Source organism: Malaclemys terrapin, chromosome 5 (assembly GCF_027887155.1).
Source record: "Malaclemys terrapin pileata isolate rMalTer1 chromosome 5, rMalTer1.hap1, whole genome shotgun sequence".
Classification (NCBI taxonomy): Eukaryota; Metazoa; Chordata; order Testudines; family Emydidae; genus Malaclemys; species Malaclemys terrapin.
The window spans coordinates 86,289,758-86,310,772 of record NC_071509.1 but is presented as its reverse complement, the minus strand read 5'-3'; the positions used below and the strand labels follow the sequence as shown (position 1 = coordinate 86,310,772).

At 39.2% G+C, this 21,015-nt stretch overlaps 1 protein-coding gene across 4 annotated transcripts in view; it reads right to left on the bottom strand.

Moving 5' to 3' along the window:
* The window catches only part of NR3C2 (nuclear receptor subfamily 3 group C member 2), a 271,622-nt gene that overhangs the window by 45,905 nt on the left and 204,702 nt on the right, over window positions 1-21,015 (bottom strand). For all 4 annotated transcript variants that reach the window (XM_054029218.1, XM_054029219.1, XM_054029216.1 and 1 more), the window contains exon 4: window positions 12,660-12,776. In XM_054029218.1, the coding sequence (XP_053885193.1) occupies window positions 12,660-12,776 (117 nt within the window). The remainder of the gene's footprint in view (window positions 1-12,659; window positions 12,777-21,015) is intronic.

The window sequence follows — 21,015 nt, the reverse complement described above, 5'->3', positions numbered from 1 at the left end:
TGACATGCATCACTGGAAAACGTTAAAAATAGGCCTGAAAGAATATAAAAAAGGATCAAATATCACTGCTTATTTTTATTATTCATTTATGTTTTTCAAGCTCTATGTTTTATTTCCATTAGCACAATGAGTCTAAGAACAAGAATCTTATGCGTCTTTCATGTGTGCAGAAGCAGAAACTATATTTTCATCTGGGATCATGCCAGAATGCTAACTGAACTGGTTGGGTAGTTCCCACAAACATCTAGCAGCTTAGCTAAACTGACAGCCCATTTAACCAAGATATAAATCCTCTGTTTTTCCTCTCCAAGTATTTTTGTGTTTATTTTTCGTTTTCTTGCATGACAATATCACAAAAAGTGTGTTTCAATTTCATTTTCTTCCGTTATACCATCAAAACGAAAAATATTACTGCTTTATAGTCATGTTTACAGTGAAAGAAGTGTGTTTTTCATTTGGTTTCATGCCAGGACTCTAGCTCAACTGGTTTGGTAATTCCCACAGAAGCCAGCAGCCAACTACAAAAGATTCTGAGAACCTCTGAGAAGTAACTGCACTGAGTTTAATTTTTTTAAGGTGTGTTTCACACTTGTTCTTTAATTGGACTACCAAATATAAAGCTAATAAAGACAACTCAAAATTGGAGAGAAAATATACATCATAGCTCCTGCCCGTACCCAACAATGTCATAAAACTTAACATATTCACAGGCAGATCAGCAGGAATTCTGAATAAAGATAACTGCTATTCAAAAGCTCAAAACCTATAATTATTTTCTTTAGAAACATGTGTGTAATTCATATCAAGAAATTCAACATCAGTATTCTAAGAGTGATTGGACACTTATGTGAATAATAGGAATATCAAAAGTTATAATAGTCTATGCAAAAAAAAAAGTTTTGGAAAGGATATAAAACCTCATGTTCTAGGGCTTAAGCCAATCTCTAACTATTAAGGGTCAGGACAAGACTTTCACAATTCTGATCCTGTACCGCAGTTCCTAAATTCTTACATTCTTAAGGCTTTCTGAAACAGATTAATAGTTAAACAAAGGAGATGTGTGGTGAAAGATGCCTTGCAAATGGCTCTGGCTTTAACATCTTGAATGTTTTACGAAGATTTTTTTTGTTAGATCAGTATTTATAGATGTCTAATATTCTTAGGCACCAGAATACAAAATTTAAAATAAAATACAAGAGGAAGTCTTGTGGAAAATCATATAATGTTGACTTTTTGAAGCTACAGACAGCACTACAGCAACAAGTAATCTGCACCTCTTGTTGAAAAAGAGGAAAATATGCAAAAGTATTGCTGCAGTACAAAATAACATTTATATTCTACAATACTAATCATCTCTCTAGTGGAGAAACATGGTAGAGATCATATCAGAAAAGTCATCTCTACTTGTTCAGCTAAAATGGATGTCCACTTACATAAAACTAAAACGGAGATAATCTACTGCTACTACCACTAATTTATTTACAAAGGAGAAATAAACAAAACTAAATGAGAGCCTGGTTAAAATCAATAGGACCAATCCTGAACTGATGGAAGTAAATGGTAAAACTTCAACTATAGGAGCAAGACTAAGCCCACTATTCTAAGAGAGATGTTTGGAGAATTTGTAAAACCATGTGAAGACTTGGAATCTAGATGTGAGACTCCTTAAAGTAAGGGAGCCTGATGAGTTGGTAGGATATACAGAGGACTTAATCGTAAAGATGCTTAAATTAAGTATCAACATCTGCCTGGAAACAAGATACAGAATCCCTATGCAAGCTCTGGAGAAGAAGGAAAATGGAAACATTGTATTAAATCTGCTTTTAGCAGGTAGTATAAAATGCTGTTAGAGCTACAAGGCAGAGGATATTTCTCCCCCTTCCGCACCTCAGCCTTTTGACTCAGGCAAGAAGGATGGACCACATTTTCCTAAAATGAGTGTTTGGAGAGGCCAGCACTGAAGAGGGAGCTGGTACACAGATACCAGCCCCTCCCTTTTGAACCTGTGGAATGTTGGTGAAAAACTGGGTCCTGAAAGTTTGAAAGTTGTCTTCTTATGATCTGTAAAGCACATAGTATAATTTTGGTGATAGATATGTTGTATTTCATATTGCTGAATGTTAATTTATGCAATATGAATTCTAATGAACTCTTATATATGCTTAAAATTAATAATTTTCATTTTCACCACTGACCTATCATTTTTCAGGGAAACAAATGCTGGAAAACAGCATGCTACTACTATTGGATAATACCATACTCAAATATTGGACAGTATAAATATGATTAATTTGGTTGTATTATAATGGTATAGTATTTTGTTTTTCTGTATTTCTTTAGTCCACAAATCTATAGATTACCTTTTTCTTTTCATGCTGAGACACATCTAAGTAACACGGGATCCCTTGTAATTTTCCCCTTCCCCTGCTTTTTGCCTTAAATAACCACAAAAATGTTTTCTAAAAAAACTGTAGTACAGTATAAGCACAAAATCAAATGCAGGAGCACCTGTAACAAGCAATGTTCCCCTTGCACAAGGGAAGAAGAATTTTTACATAAGTGATGTATTCAGAGAACAGCTTGGTTGCTGCCCATCACAAACTAATTATTGTTTGCACAGCTAATGACTAGTTAACGTTGCCAAAGTTAGAGCTCTATTTATCTTAGTTTAAATTCTGCTGGAATACAAGGACTAAGCTAATCATGGCTAGGAGAACTTTAGCCTCACCCAAATCCTGCAAAAAAAAAAAAAAAAATGTTAGTCAACAGTGATGCACCATCACAGTCTTTTTGGAAAAAGGAGAGGGAGGAGCAAACAGCTTTACAGTCACACACTGCCACAAGTGTCAGCCTCTCTTCCTACAGCCCCACTTGTTAGACTTCTTAAACAACTGCCTGACTTACATAATCAGCAGACCAACCAGATTTACTGCCACAAGAAACTTATAAGGATTTACCAGAGAAGCAGGCAATTGGGATAAGGAAAAGGGAGAGACTACAAGAGTAGTGTAGTGTGTCATTTCTCCCCCATGCACACACACGGACTTAAAGGCATGGAACAGAGGCTGCATATGGAGAAGAGGAGAACTTATCAGGAGAGGGACCAAAGAAAAGGGAAAACAAGAGGGAAAAGAATACAGAACAGGTGAAAGATTGAAGATAGGCCACAAAAAATGACGAGGACATAGAGAAGAGACAAGAACTACAGAATGAAGGAGAAGGGCATGCTGCTCTACTTTAAAAAAAGGTTTAAAGAAAGAGAAGGTGAAATACAAGACAAAGTGAACAGAACACAGACAGAAAAGCCAAAGGGGGGGGGGAGAAGAGGAAAAATAAAAGTGGAGTATATGTAAAAAAAGAAGGAAAAGCACAGAAGTAGAATTTAGGCACAGCTTCAGTGTGAGAGAAGGAAAGAAGGAAGGAGAGGAGTAGAAAATTATACCAATGTTGTGAGCCCGAAGGATTAGGATAATAGTGGAGTTGTCAACAGTGATTGTTAAATGAATATTACTAGATACACACTGTGGTTAAACAATTCTATAATTAAATAATTGGTGTTGTCTTGGTTTCTAGCTACTCTGGACTCTGTAGTTAAATAACGGGTGTCCTAGGTTTTAGATATTTTGTTTGACTAGCAGTTCTAGTTTAAATAATCTTTCTTTAAAGATAAATAATCTTTCTTTAAATAATCTTCAAGTTTTTCTCAAGCAGATACAGAACAACTGTGTACTTGGGGGCAAATCCTGCCTTCTGTTACAATGCCTGAAAAAATCAAAAGAACAGATAGAGTTCCAATGTACAGGGAGAGGCTATGGAGAAGCTGCTTGGAAGAAATCTTCATCCCCTGCATTGTTGTTCAGTGTCAGCCTGCCTGTGGGGCCTATTTCCAAAGACTATTTTACAGGAATATTTAGGTTGCCAGAAAAAAAGTCTAATGCATTTGCTTACATTTTAGCAATCCTCAAAGTGATGTTAATTGACAAATAACAGCTTCATAGGATACTACTCCTCTGTGAGGGAACAACTTTTACCAAATGCCAATTAGTAGTTTCCTGGTAAAATCAAAATTAAAAAAGCTTTATCTAAAAAAGCTTAATGAGAAATCGCTAGAAGTCTGAAGATTCTGCCCACATATCATATCTTGGAAAAAACAGCAAAACAGACACATTGCAAATTTGCTAATATTTTTAGTATATGAAGTGTCTTTCTGTGAACTTTCATCAATAACAAGAAAGATGCACTGACTACATTTTAAAATGGCAATCCAATATGCAAAGAATTTAAAAATAACTGTCCAAGAAAGAAAATGTTATCTTTCCTGAAAGCCAGGCTTAATCATTCTTGTTCAGATGTTCATATAATTAATCTATTATTTATTCATTCATAAATTATGTCACATTTAGTGTTTTTGGAGTTTTGCATGGTATATTAAATACATCATTACACATGTTCATCAAATACAAGTCTTACGAAGAACTAGAAGCAAAACCCAAGTACTAGATTGCCATAAATTAGTCAACTACAATTCTAACATTTACCATCCACTCCTATTTACCAGTGTACTCTACAGTGCTTCCTTGAGAAAATAAAACAGTAACTTGAAAAATCATTGCAGTACAGTAATTTGAGTTAAAAAAATGAAAGCAAAGTTAAGGCAACGCGAAATAATGCACATATACTGCTAAGAAACAATGCATTAACAATATATTTTGGTTGTGACGTTAGTAGAAGGAGCTACTGCACTATTTAAATCAATTTAAAGTGTGCAAAACCCAAAGCAGCAATAAGAGCTCTCTCTCAGGAAAAAGAAGAAAGGGCACCTTGTTATGGAATTTCTAGTATCTTAGTTACCCAAAAGAGCAACCTCATAGATGGAGGAGGAGGAGGGCATGGATTAGTTCATACAGTTAAGATGATTGATATCAAGATATAAAAAGACTACCTTTTGTCCCATGAAACTGAGTTTTTACGGGGGGGGTTTATGTCATTACTGATAGATAGCAGTTAATGGAGTTTTGATAGGTCACATAAACATTGGTATTTATGCTTTAACATTTTATATTTATACTTTTAATTTATATACTATTGTAATGTATTTTCCTGTGCTGCAATAAGTCAAATAAAACTAGAGAAAGAAAATGTAAAGTGCAGAAGATAGTTTCCTCAAAATTAGTTTAAAAATGGATAATTTGCTCATCAGTTTAAGGTCAGATGTCAGCATTAACCCAAAATCTTGAATTCCTGCCATCACTCTCTAAATACCTTCTTAACAGCTCCAGTAGCTAAATGTGTTTGTAATTATCTTCTGTTGTTTCTTCAAGAAGAGCTAAAACATCACAAATACTCATAGTAAATAGCTATAAATATGGTTATAACTTTCTGGGTAATCAAGTTCTGGATGCCTGAATTCCTGCTATTGAAGAAGTAGAGAGTGAGAATGATTTGGGGAGGAAGAGCATCTACTCACATGAAGTACACTAGAAAGCGAAGTAGCAAGAAAAGTTGTTCTAACAATGTAAACAAGATCCAGGGGAAAAGATTATGACTGGCAAAACGTGCCTCTAAAGGTTTGTACTATTATTATTATTGTTTTTGCTGATGATGAAAGAAGAAGGGCAAGCATAGGAAAAGGACCAAAGAATTTAGTTTACATATCATCCAAGACGGGGGTGGCCAACCTGAGCCTGAGAAGGAGCCAGAATTTACCAACGTACATTGCCTCTCCAGCAACATAATGCCTCATAACGCAATACTGACTAGGGTTACCATATTTGAACATTGAAAAAAGAGGACACTCCATGGGGCCCCGGCCCCGCCCCAACTCCGCCCCTTCCCCTCCCCCGGTCCCACCCCTTTCCCCACCCCCGGCCCCGCCCAACTCCGCCCCTTCCCTGTCCCCATTCCAACCCCTTCCCCAAAGTCTCCGCCCCCTCCCCTGAGCACCCCACATTCCCCCTCCTCCCTCCCAGCCACACGAAACAGCTGCACCAATTCTAAAGTCAGGCACTCCACTAGTATAGACTCCCATGACTTTAATGAAGCTGCTCAGTGGAGGATCTGCCCCGGCCCTCAGTTTTTGGGAGCGGTCAGGACACGCAGCTCACACTGTTCTGTTTCCCAGCTCCCCAGATGCCTTGGAGCACCCAGTTCTCCTCCCTGCCAGGACATTTTGAGCTATTTAATTCTTTAATTCTAAAACGTAATTCTTTATATGTAGTGAACTTTGTATTTTCGTTTTGGCATTGTGTTTGCTCCTAGGATCAGGGGCAGCCAGGGTCTCCACGTGCTTGGCCCGCCACAAGCCAAGCTCAGAGGCTCCCATTGGCTGGGAAAAGCTCCAATGGGAGCTGTCGGAGCCAGCCCCTGCAAGCCCTGCCCCCGCAGCTCTGATTGGGCAGGTATTTCGCAGTGATCCACCACACTGCTGTGTCTCATCACAAATGGGGAGCTGAGTGCCATACAGCACACCCCAGCCCCAGGAGCTCTGATCCACTTGCAGGCAAGGCAGCCCGATGCCCATCGCAGCCAGAGCTCTGATCCCTCTGCACACTCCTGCCTTTCTCACACTGCCCTCCCCTCCTCCCCCACCACAGTCAGTGCTTTTTGGCGACTCCCCGGAGCAGCTCCCCCAGCGCTGCCCCCCACCTGTGCAATCAGCGGCGCATGGTACTCCCAGCTTTGCTGCTCCCTGACTCTTCGGCTCTGTTTAAGAGCCAAGCTGCCCTAGTGCTACCGGCTTCAGGCACTTCTCCTACCTGGGCTCCACCTGAGCTGCTCCTCCCAGCTCAGACTGTAAGAGCCGAGCTGCTGGCTTCTGGCAGCCCTCCCCTACCTCAGGACCCAGAGCTGGCTGGACACGTCCCTTCCCCCGGCTCCAACTGAGCTGCTCGGCTCCGCCCCCTCAGACTTACAGAGCAGAGCTGCAGGAGCCAGCGTTACCGGCTTCAGGCAGCACCCCCCCCTGCCTCGGGACCTTGCACCGTGGGAGCAGCTCAGCTGGAGCCGGGTAGGAGAAGTGCCTGGCTGGGGGCTCGGGGTCCAGAGGCGGGGGGGGGGGGTGCTGCCTGAAGCCAGTAGCGCTTGCTCGGGCAGCTTGGCTCTGTAAATCTGAGAGAGGAGGAGTGGAGCAGAGCCACAGGGGGAGAGGAAGTGCCGGCCATTTTCCCGGACATGTGTGGCTTTTCAGCAATTCCCCCCGGACGGGGGTTTGATTGCTGAAAAGCCGGACATGTCCGGGAAAAAGAGGACGTATGGTAACCCTAATATTGACCCACAAGTATTGAGTCAGAGGGGAAAATGTCACCTACTGAATTATCACTAAGAACTTCATGCAGCAACTTGGATTGGCTTGCAAATAGCACTTCTAGGTACAGGCAGAGGCTGCTTAATTTATGCGATCTGACAAGATCACAGCACAAGGTAGTGTGGTTGCAGGCTATAAAGATTCAAGATTATGTTACAAACAGAACAAGCCCTCCCAAATGACAACATTGAACATGACCATTGATTTTCCTATTTCTTTTTTGTCAAAAAAATGTCTCAGATTTTAAAATTCAACACCATAACTTGTTTGATTTCTGTGAAAATTTTCTGAATGTGTTTACTGAGCCAAAACAGGTAAAGTAATATACACATCATGTGAAGGACAACTAACGAGCATCTGAAAATTGGTAGATGTTAAAAACAACAAAACAGCCTAAAATTTAACAAAATATTTACAACTTTCTCATGGAATATAAGGTTGTTGCGTTTTTTAAACTCGTATTGTGTCTTCTTTTTCAAATTAGACTAATTTGCATTTGGAAAATTTTAGTCAATTTTTCATTTCAGTTTGGAAATAAAAGATAGAGTAATTGAAAATTAAATTACCTAAATAAATCCAAATATAAATGACAAGAGTAAGGTGTTCATAATTCAGGTTAAATAGTATTCAGTAATATGTTCAGGTACATTTTTGTGAAATTTAAAACTGTACATTACAAAAGGGCAAAAAAATGAATGCATATTTAGTTTCTGTAACTTTTTCCTTTCTAACATATAGTTATGCTAATCAGATTAATTTGCATGATCAAATTAAACCACTAATACTTTGGAATAGCTAAGAAAGATTTGTTTAATGAAAAAATAAAAAGGTTCAAATTAGAGGTTATTCTCTCTCTCTGACACACATGCACACACATGGACAGAATTAATTCCATATTGTATAGTTTAGGACTTGGAAAAAGCAGACAACTCTTGTGAAACATTTAGGCGGGATTATGGAAATTAAAGATAGAAAAGATGCAGTGGGATAGCTAGTCCATCTCCCTGCTAATGCCGGATTGTTCCCTACAGCAACTAGATTTCCTAGTGTTTTGCGAAGTCTAAAGTTTTAAATGCATAATGGGGTTTTTACAACTTCCTTTGAGAGACCACTCCATGTATAATGGCGGGCTCTGATATGCAGACTAACTTTAGGTATAAATTCATGGTAGGATCAACTCACATACTATATTATGGAAATATACAGGCTTTTTGATCAGAATGAAATGTTTGCAGATAAATTTCTCCCAAAATGAAAAGTTTCAATGAAAAATAGAAAACAAACTTTTCTTGGTTTTCAACTTAAAAAAAATTATGTTTCTGTTCTCCACCCATTTCTTTTTCTCCTTCTCCAAAAACTGAAAATATGTTTTCTTTTGAATTTTTCCACAGAAAATAATTACCATTTTCCCACCAACCCTAATAAATACCTGTATGTCTTTTTTTCCAGTTAAAACTGAATTAAGTATTCAGAGAATTAATACAAAGCCAGCAGCACAAATATTTTTCATGCTGTTTGTTCAACATGCCTTAACCATGACCTGCAGATATTATTCTATGGGTAAAAAAAAAAAACCTGTTCTATCTCCATGTACATTGGACTTTACAAACATACTTCTATGAAGGGTGACAATTCATGTCAAATGTAAGGATGATAATTTTGGGGAAAGGATAACACATATGCACTAAGAACTGAATTGAGACTACACAGGCCACCATTTTAAATCCCTATCAATTTGAGTGTAATTTAGATCTGGAAAAAATAGTGAAAAACTTATCATATTATCAATAACCTGATCCAATCTTTCTTTCAGATTATCTTGAATACATTAAGAATATTTCAGTAAGTAGAGCTAATAGAGTAACAGAATCCCATGGATGAAGTTATTCACATATGTAAGTGAATACAACTTACCTATATATTCTTTATATAAGATTTGTAGTCTCCACAGCCAGAATGGTAAATCATCTAATTTGCAAATTAACAATCAATCCTATTTATCTTAAACATATTAACAATATTTCAGTAAGCCTTAAGACCATCAAATTCTTGTTGTTGCAAGGGATAAACCTCTGTAGACCTCAGCCTACCTTATATTTTTCTGATAGGATTCAAGGAAGAAAAGTATTCTGGGCCTGTACCATAGTACATTTAGGAAGAAAACTTCAGAACTTATTAAATCTATCTGGTCCATAATTAATTGAAAATTAATTACAGTATCTTGGAAAAAAGCATAGACTAAAAATGGGCCAGCATACATTTTTAATACAGTTGCTTCATCTGAATCTCTTCCAATAATTAAGTCTAACATACAGCATTAGAAGCAAAAAAAAAAAAAACAAAAAAAAACAATGGGTACAGAAAAGATTCACAATAGTACTTGTTGCAGGGAGAGGGAGAGAGAGCAAGAGAGATTCTCTGTGAAGGAGAGGGATGGACTATGTTAACATTTAGCTACTTTAACTTTTGTAGCAACTACTAATTATTGCCCCTTCTCATAAAATCAGACAGACCTATGGAGTAAATAACCTCACTGAAGAAAACATTATGTGGTGACTTCAGAATAATTGTCCAAAAGCTATCAGAGTACAAAAAGAGAATAGATGTTACAATTTTCATCATATATAATAAGGTGGTAAATAATAAAATAGCTATACTAACTTGGGTGAGTCTTCATGCAAAGATCTGTTGGTTTTTGTAAGCATTGTTTTAGATACATTTTTGTAAAAGGTGCCAAAACACGGCACAGGTGTTTTAACATAAATCAAAGGACTATATTTTTTAAAAATGTCTGAACACTATAAGGCAGAATGCCCATACTCAAAATACACACATAACAGTCTGTATTACTGTAAACCCAGAAAAAAAAGACCAATGGTGTCAAAAAAGATCAGCAGAATACATGAGGATGAGCAAAGATGAGCAAAATAAAATTCACTGTATTTATTCCAGAAAAATGTGGAATATTTACCCTGGATTTTCCATTATTCTGTCAATTTTGTTTGCTATTAAAAAGTTTTCCATTACAGAGATGAAGAAAAAAGTAAGATGGTAGCTAACTATAAAATGTGATGTGCTTCAAAAATTCTTCTTTTGAAGAAGAGTTTGAGTTCCCCTATTAAGTAAGAGTTTTCGTTCTTTCATTCTGATCAACAGATCAGGAGGGATACAAAGGAGAGTCAATTTCTTTACAAACCCTAGGAAGAGGGATCCTTGTTCTCCAAAGCAATATTTGGGGACTACAATTTAGAATTTAAAGAAGTTTTCCTATAGGCCCTGTCCAAAACATACAACCTATTTGGTTAGAAAATAAGTTCCCTTGGAAGTCCAAGACAGCTTTGATTTAGTTTGTGTTTCGGGTTTATCTTTCCTTCAAATTAGATGGTGAGAAATTAAATTGAGTTTATTTCTCTGCGCAAGAAGAGCAGAGCCAATGGGAGAATCTCTTCCATTTCTGTAGATAAATAGTACCGGTTGCCCTCTTCCTACTATTCAGTTACACCTCTTTCAGAGGAAGCGGCATAAGGTGCATGCGCGGGCTGAACAGACACTCCTAGCAGAAAAATCTCTGATCAAGGGCTTGAGAGGCTCATCCACACCTGAAATAGAGCAAACATGGGGACACTACTCGAAGAACTAATCGTTCCAATGCCAATTAGATCTTTACCTTGAGACAGCTATTTGAAAGCACTGCTGAATTTAATAAGCCATGTGCACCACTTTTTATAGACTTCTGTCAGGTCTTTGATTCAGTGCATTGAGCAAGTCTGTGGGATCTGATGATGCAACTTGACACTATCTTCCCAGGAATGCCATTGATAGAAGAGATCTATAATAGAATGGAAAGCTGTGTTTGAGTAACAGATACACGGCATGGTTTCCTATCGCCACAGGAATTCATCAAGGATGCATTCTTTTACCATCATAGTTTGATATTGGCATTGATTGGTTGATGGACAAGATTGAGGGGACAGCTCTTGCTGTTGCACTGAGCTGAACACCATATTGCTTCAAGATCTCAAATACGTCAATCATATTGTCTTGTTGGCTCCGTTCAGTGAATCACTGCAGCTGATGGACGATCTGGTTTAACAAGAAGAGGTGCACACTGGTCTGGTTATTAATCCAGATAAAACAAAGTCTCTGGCCATTACCATCAAGCAGCCTCCAGCTCCTGATTACAACCACCTCAGTGTCAACCTGTCAAGACAGAACATCGAGCAGCTGGCAACTGTCAAATATTTGGGCAGTCACAGACAGTATAGGAGGATGCTTGAAAGATGCAGACACTAGTAAAGCAGCAATGTTGGGCCCTTCAGTTGCCTCTACAGGGACGCTGTGACACCAAAGTTGCTGTGAAGCTGCAGATCTGTAGTACTACTGTTATATCATCTCTGTTGTATAGAATTGAAATGTGGGCACTGAGAAAGGCTGAAGAAGACTGGAACCGATGTTTTCGATTCTCATCATCTACATCAGCTGCTTCACATCAAGTGGTAGGAAAAGATCAGAAATGAGGATGCTGAAAGCAGAACCCACCAGTCACCTCCATCAGAACAGGATCAGTTTCAGTGGCTGTCTTGTATGGATATATTGCAATAGAAGACTAATGAATTCCAAAATATGTATACCAAAGAATGCCACTATACATCCAGTGATCACATGGACACCAGCAGCTTCGGTAGTGTGATAAGATCACCAGTGATGGACATACACTGAATATCCAGTCAAACCATCTTAAGGACCTAGCCAGAGATCGATGTGGGTGGTGCTCAATCTGCAAGGAGGCCAAGTCCCTTTGGGATTTGCCATGATGACGATGACAACAACATGATTTTCAGAATATTTGTGATAATTATATTATAAAGAAAATGTTTTGAGTCCTGTTATTTGAATATGAATTAGGCAGCACTAATCTATCAATAGAAATGCATATTCAAACTACAGCAGACTTCAATCTTCACTAGAATGGACATTAACATTAAAGCTGAGAGATATTACTTTGCAAGAACTTGTCTTTTGTTAAGATATACAATGTTTTTAAATGATCTCAAGAACATTCCCCACCATCACCACAAAAAATCCCATACACAATTCTTGAAGCTCCCACACTCCTAGCTTTAGTGAAACTCTACTAAAATTACTGTCAGCATCAAACACACACTTTTCTTGTTCTGAGCCATAAAATACATATCTCCCAAAAACTGATTTAGAATGACAATAGGATTTATTAGCTTTTGTGCACTTCTCTCAGTGTAAAGGTTTGAGATTATGCAGCTATGTATGTAAAAAGAAGCATGTTAAAATATTTTTGCCCAATAAAATTAAAATAATGAACTAAAAATGTTATGCTTACCTCCTAAATTCATTCCAGCTTGTAGACACTTCTGTAATCGGCAAGCCGGGCAGTTCTTCCTTCGAATCTTATCAATAATACAGTCATTTCTTCCTGCACATAGGTAATTGTGCTGCCCTGAATGAACCAAAAACAAAAAAGAATGTTATTTGGATATCATATATATAAATATTTCCCATTCGTTCTATTTTACATTCATTCTGCAATCATTTTGAGTTTCCCATTAATGCACAGAATCTCTCTGCCCATTTTCTAGATACCTTGGTGACCTATAATTAGTGGTGAGCTGGAGACAGTTAGCACCGGTTCACGCGAACCTGTTGTTAAATTTTGAAGCGGTTTTAGAACCGCTTGTTAACTCGCTTCCCTGTGAGGAGGGGGGGCTGCGGCTTTGATGGGCACTTGCCAGGAATTCCTCCTCCGGCCGCCGGGGGTGCTGTGGTGCAGGAGCGATGTGGGCCACCGCCTGGCCCTGTTGCTGCTGCTGTTCCCCCGACCCCTGGCCCTGGAGCTCCCGCTGCTGCCTGGTGGGTCCCCAGCTGCTCTGCTGGGCCTGGGCTGTGTCCTGCTGCACGGGCTGCTCCGAGACACTCTCCCCGTGAGTACCCGCCACCCTATCCGCAGCCAGCCCCCGTCTCCAGCCAGCCCCGCACCCCATGCCCACAGCCAGCCCCTGCCACACCCTCTGCTGCACCCCCTGCCCTGCCCACAGCCAGCTCCTGCCGCACCCCCTGCCCTGCCTGCAGCCAGCTAGCCCTGCACTCCTTTGTCTCCAGCCCTGCCAACCCCTGTCGCACCCCACTGCGGCCCTGCCTGAAGCCAGCCAGCCCCACACCCCCATCTCCAGCCAGCATCGCACCTCCCTGCCCTGCTTGCAGCCAGCCCCTACCTCCAGTCAGCCCCTGCCCTGCCTCCAGCCAACCCCACACCCTCCTGTATCTAGCCAGTTCCGCATCCCCTGCTCTCCCCGCAGCCAGCCCCGCACCCCCTGCCTCCAGCTGGCCCTGTCCCACGTCCACTTGGTGCCCTGCAGTTCCCAGGGCAGTAACCCTGCACACATGCTTCAATGAGGGGGGCAGGGAGCAGCTGGGACCCACACATGAGCACACCCTAGGGTGACCAGACAGCAAGTGTGAAAAATCGTGATGGGAGTTGGGGGTAATAGGAGCCTATAGAAGAAAAAGATCCAGAAATCTGGACTGTCCCTATAAAATCGGGACATCTGGTCACCCTAGCACACCCCCAGGGAGTGGCAGGAACCCACACATGTGAAACGGAGCTCATTTCTAGTTCAGGCCCATCTTTTTAAAAAAGAACTTTAGGTAGGGTTAACATACATCCGTATTTTCCCAGACATGTCAGGCTTTTTGGTTCTTAAATTGCTGTCTGGGAGGAATTTTTAAAATGTAAAAATGGGAAAATACGGACGTATGGTAACCCTATTGGTACAAAAAATACATACTGTGGCACATCCCTTAAATCAGAACTTTTTATAGGGAACCAGTTGTTAAGATTTTGGCAGCTCATAACTGCCTATAATAGAACCTTCCCTCATGCTTCCAAAGCAAACAGAAACCACCCCACTACAGTCCTTGCTACCGGAAGTAGGACCTTCAGTTTTAATGAGGAGATGAATATTTGCATCACTCATTAGATGGATTTCTTTTCTATCCCGTGAACAGGATTAAACTGCTTATTTAAAAATGGGTCTCAGACACACTGGGGTTGAGGTTTTTGTGAGCCCCTATAGTTGTATCATCATTACAAGTTATTTAAGACCCACAAGTACAAAGCTCTGTTCTGTACAAAAAATAAAGATATAGTCCCTGCCCCCAAAGTTTACACAATCTAAATTAGAAACAGACAATACAGGGCAGATGTAAAATAAACTATCACAACAGAGTCCAATCTTTTTAAGCAGTTCAGAGTGTGTTTGTTTTAATCAGTTATCTTATATGTAGTTGATTATTTCTGAAAGCTTTGCAAATAAGGGTCTGATTCACCAATGTATTACTCCAATTTTATGCAGTTATGAATCAAGCCTAATAGATGGATTTGAATGGAGAGAGGGTCGATATTTGGTTCACAATGAATAAAAGAGGAAGTATAAGCAATGGAAGAAGGCATGAAGATGAGGGTGTGGGAAGGATACAAAAGAATATTCAGTTTTGCAGTTTGGGACAACTGTAGATAGTAGGGGAAAAGTAGGAAATAAGAGCAGAATTGCAGGTGTGGCAGTATCATGAAGAATTTTTTAAATAAGCACAAGATGCTTAAATCTGATGTGGAAGGAAAGAGGACAGCAGCAAAGTGCTGGCATAACATGGTCAGAGTGATGTAAGAGAAGATCATTTTAGTTGCATCCTTTTATACAGACTAGACTGGATGGGGCATGATGCAATGTTGGGCACATCAGAAAAGGATGAGTTTGCAGCAGCTATGGTAACATATGTCCTGTACTTATATAAAGAGGTTTTGTGGCATGACTGGGGAGAGCTCAGAGAAGGGGTAGAGAAAGAAATGACAGGATTTGCCAAGAGCATGGATTCAGAAGAATAGACAAAAGTCAAATACAATACTGAGGTTGTCAGTTTGTGCAACAGATACAATAAAAACATTAGCTGTGAACTGTGAAGGAGAAGCATTTGGGAGAAAAGAGGACAAGTTCAGTTTTCACTTTATTGAGTTTGAGGTACCAGTGAAGATGTCAGAGAGGTACGATGGCCGGGGGGTAAATGAGAGGAGAGAGGTAGTTTTGTGAGTTATCACCGTAGAAAAGGTAACTGAAATATGGGAATGAATGAGGTTGTTCACAAAAAGAGTATAGAGGGTGAAGACGAAAGGCCAAGAACAGCACCGCAGGAAATACTGGCAAATTGTGGCGAAGGGATGAGGAACCACTCAGGCACTGTGGTGAAGTAGTGGTCAGAGAAGTATGAAGAAAACTAAGAGTCAAGAGAACTGACTGTAGCACTGAAACGATCGAGTATGGCAAAGGAAACAGCTAGATCAAGGAGGCCATTAGTGATGGCTAGGAAGAGCTCTAACTTGGTGTCAATAAAAACACTTGGAGTGAAATGGAACAAGTAGCAACTGGATTGCACAGGTCAAGAAGCTTGGAGGCAAAAGAAAGCAGGGACATGGGGCACTAATTAGATACGGATGTACAGCCACAGGAGATTTTCTTCCAAACAGGAGGTACAAAGTAGGTTAAAATGCCCAGGGAGCTGCTGATGGCAAGTGCCAGGATGCTCACCACAAGGCAGAATAACTTCCTGTGGAGACTCAAGGAAAATATGAGCACTCAACAGGGCACTTTGAACTAGGACTCAGGAGAACTGGGTTCTATTCCTGGCTATTCCACTGACCTGCTGTCTGACCTTGGGCAAGACTTCTGTGACTCTGTTTTCCCTCATGCCCTATGTCTGTCTGCTCTACTTAGAATGTAAAGACAGGGACCTTCTACATCCGTTCAGCACCTGGCACAGCAGGGACCCAGTCTCACTTGGGGCTGCTAGACGCTGCTGTAAGACAACAAATAAATTGTAATAAAATGGTAAATTAAAAACCTAAAGTCCTATAAGTATGCCACCGGAAGGTTTTATAAGAACTCTGATCCCTGCAGCACAACTCCGACAAAAAGACTGGAACTTTGGGGTAGTCCATTCATGAATATGTGTCGAAGAAAGAAAACAAATTAAAGCAAGCTGGATAATATAATGAAACTAGGGCTGTAAAGCAATTAAAAAAATTAATCGCATGGTTAATCACACTGTTAAACAATGGTAGAATACCATTTATTTAAATATTTTTGGATGTTTTCTACATTTTCAAATATATTGATTTCAATTACAACACAAAATACAAAATGTATAGTTTCGCACTTTATATTTATTTTTATTACAAATATTTGCACTGTAAAAATCAAAAGAAACAGTATTTTTCAATTCACCTAATTCAAGTACTGTAGTGCAATCTCTTTATCTTGAAAGTTAAACTTACAAATGTAGACTTATGTACAAAAAATAATTGCAGTCAAAAAAGAAAATTTAAAACTTTAGAGCCTACAAGTCCACTCAGTCCTACTTCTTGTTCAGCCAATCGCTCAGACAAACAAGTTTGTTTACATTTGCAGGAGATAATGCTGCCCTCTTCATGTTTACAATGTCACCTGAAAGTGAGAACAGGTGTTCACATGGCCCTGTTGCAGCCGGTGTCGCAAGATATTTATGTGCCAGATGTGCTAAAGATTCATATGTCCCTTCATGCTTCAAAAACCATTCCAGAGGACATGCATCCATGCTGATGACGGGTTCTGCTTGATAACAATCCAAAGCGCTGCGGACTGATGCATATTCATTTTAATCATCTGAATCAGATGCCACCACCAGAAGGTTGATGTTCTTTTTTGGTGGTTCAGGTTCTGTAGTTTTTGCATGGGAGTGTTGCTCTTTTAAGACTTTTGAAAGCATGTTCCACACCTCATCCCTCTCAGATTTTGGAATGCACTTCAGATTCTTAAACCTTGGTTTGAATGCTGTAGCTATCTTTAGAAATCTCACATTGGTACTTTCTTTGCGTTTTGTCAAATCTGCAGTGAAAGTGTTCTTAAAATGAACGCTATAACATGAAATACATGGCAGAATGTGGGTAAAACAGAGCAGGAGACATACAATTCTCTCCCAAGGAGTTCAATTGCTAATTAAATGAATGCATCTTTTTTTTAAATGAGCATCATCAGGATGGAAGCATGTCCTCTGGAATGGTGGCTGAAGTATGAAGTGGCATATGAATGGTTAGCATATCTGGCATGTAAATACCTTGCAAATCCGGCTACAAAAGTGCCATGCGAATGCCTGTTCTCACTTTCAGGTGACATTGTAAATAAGCAGCGGGCAGCATTATCTGCTGTAAATGTAAACAAACTTGTTTCTGTTAGTGTGGCTGAACAGGAAGTAAGACTGAGTGGACTTGTAGGCTCTAAAGTTTTACATTGTTTTGTTTTTGAGTTCAGTTATGTAACAAAAAAAATCTATACTTGTAAGTTGCACTTTCATGGTAAAGAGATCGCATTACAGTACTTGTATGACATGAATTGAAAAATACTATTTCTTTTGTTTATCGTTTTTACAGTGCTTGTAATAAAAATAATACAAAATGAGCATTGTACACTTTGTATTCTGTGTTGTAATTGAAATCAATATATTTAAAAATGTAGAAAAACATCCAAAAATATTTAATACATTTCAATTGTATTCTACTGTTTAACAGTGAGATTTAAACTACCATTATTTGCGATTGACATTTTTGAGTTAATTGCGTGAGTTAACTGCGATTAAATCGACAGCCTTAAATGAAACCGACTTGAAAACTAACTGATATTTAAATAAGTCTATTAAAATAGTAATTGAAAAGTAAAATCATAATGGACTACTCTTAAAAGGAAAATCTGCTTAAAATATAATATGTCTGTGCACAAAAACAACCTATGTAACAGAGACATATCCTAATGAAGGTCATTTAGGTGACCACGTACAGAAAAATACTGTATTTAATGTCTATTAATATATTTTCTGTCTACTGATTTAAGGCACCTTCTAAAAATATTATGCAACAGAACTGCAAATTGGAATGTAAGTCTAAAAATAAAGTGAAAAGCAAGTATTAAAGTAATGCTGAATACTAAAAGGGTGTCATTCAAAAACCTAAATTTTGATATAATTTTAAAGAATTTGATATTTTCTCCTGGAAATGTGTGTATGATTGTTCAGTACTGCAGCTTTTCAGTGTCTTGCACAATGTCCTTTGTACAACATGGAGTACTGCAATTCCATTTTTAGGCTTTCACAGGCGGGTGCAGGCTATTAATATGACAAGTCAGCTCTGATGCTGCAAAATGAACCCCTCTGCAGATTTCCCCTGAAGGCAGTTTGTTCTATGAAATTGTACACCTGTTAAGTCAACATTTTTCATTATGGCTTTCAAAAACTGATGAGCTTAGTAGAAGTAGGTTAACATTTATGTACTTCAGGATAATTACATAGGATATATTTTGTATACGTTGTGGAAATGTTTATTTGATTTAAATCCTTGTCTTACTGTGCCCTTCACAAGACATTTTCCTTCTATACCTGAATACTTTCATGAGTCAGATTTAGGATACTTTGTTTAGACTGCAATTACTACATACGCTTTCTGTTGCTAAATGTTTACTGAAAGTATAATTCAGTAAAGACACATCAATTTTGAAATAATATGTCCTTGAAAACTTCAACTAATATGTGATGCAAACAGCTTTTCTTTTAAATTGCACAGAAATATCCATTGACAGGCTCTTAAAGTTCTCAATTCCATAGGCCAATTTACTTGGATAAAAGTCTAGAAATATCTTAAAACACTTTACCTGTAGATATTCTTTTTAAGTTCTCACTTAAGTAGAAATTATACAACAAAAGAATGCAAAACCCTCTATATCAACTCCCTATGTATAATTGTTTATTTTTATATAATTAATAAAACTGTGTTTAGATATATATGCAATTAAAACTTTGGTATGCTAAAAAACATCCCTAATGATGTGACACAAACCAACAAAAGCAAGGCAATTCAAAATTATGTCACTATTAAATGTAATATCTTACATTTATATAGCACAACTCTTTCTCAAGTATCCCCAAAAAGCTTTACAATTGATACATAAATTACTGTACCCCATCCCACTCCCTTCTTCCCCTTCAATGGGAATTAGGAAATAGGCTCTTTTGCAAATCCCACCAGGTGCCTATCTGCATCCTTAGATGCCTAAATGTCTTTGGAAATCTGGGTCTTTCTACCTTCTTTCTTTCTCTGTCTCCTGATTCTCTAAATGCCCTTCTCATTCTCTATCTCAGCTTCTTCATTCTGGCTACTCCTCCCTTCCCACACTCTTTCCCTCTCTGAGTTCTGGCCTCTGACACACTAAGAGGCAACTAGCCCTTTCACTGAAGTGTCACTCTGAGGGCTGCTCTGAGTGCTGCGAAAGGTCAACTGAGCCACAATGCTTATTGAAACAGCAGTGTTTTAAAGTACTTTGTTTCATGTATTGTAGGTTTTGGTTTATTTTTTAATTGGGATAACAGGTAGGGAAGAAACGAGACGGAAAAGGAAAAAAGAGGAAGAGAAATAGGCACAGCTTGTCACCCGTTCAGCCATGATCAGCAGGCTGGGTTTTGTAGATATTCTGGCACAGGTGAGTCTTTTGGAGAGATCTGAAGGAAGATAAGCTAGTGGCTGTTTGAATATTATCAGGGAGGTTTTCCCATCCATAAAGGACAGTTGGGAGAAAATGCAGAAGTGTTTAAGGGAGACACTGACTGGTGGGCAGCACAGCCTGGGAACACTAGAGAAAGTAGAAGTCAATAACATAGTAGGTTACTAGGTCAGCTAGGTTGGGTGGGAATAAATTACGAAGGACCCTAAATATAAAGACAAGAGTTTGTATCGGATGTGGAAGTGAAGACAGAGCCAGTGGAGGGGCTCCAAGAGGGTGCTGATGTACTCCTAGTAACAAGCCAAAATGGTGATTTTAGGAGCAATATTCTGAAGACACATGAAGAGAGCAAGATTGCAGACCTGAAGGCCAGAAAAGAGAGGTTGCCATAATCAAGATGTGAAATTATGAGTAGAGCCCTGCAAATCTCTGGATATCCGCTTTATACCTGCAGATATTTGCATCCGCGGACCATTTTTGCAGATCGCAGATGGATGCAGATCCAAATTATATATTTAAAGCCCTGCAAATCTGCGGATATCCTCTTTATAGCCACAGATATTTGCATCCACAGATCGTTTTTGAGGATCGCGGATCAGATATGGATGCAAATGTTGTATGCCTTCAGGGCTCTAATTATGAGATTTTGGCTGATAAAATAGAGAGGAAAGGAGAGATTTGAGAAAAGCACTAAGATTTAGAAACAAATTCAACATGTGCAATAAGGGAGAGGACTGAGTCAACGATAGCATCCAGATTACGGAATTGAGCGTCTAGGAGGATGGTGCTATTGTCCAAGTGATAGAGAAAAGGGAGAAAGCGGGGCTGGCAGGGTGGGAGATCATAAGCTCAATTTGTGCCATACTGAGATTAAGATGACAAATGGACATCCATAAAGAGATGTCAGGAAGACAGGTCAGGACACTAGACTGTGTGAAGGGATATAGTAGAGAGGGAGATTTGTGAGTCTTCAGCATAAATATGGTAGTTAGAGCCAGACCTGCAGAAAAGAGTACCTGGAAACAGGGAGTAGAGGAAAAGAAGGGGACCAAAGAGTGAGCCTCTCAGGGACACCCACAAAAAAGGTGGATCATTCAGTAGATGATC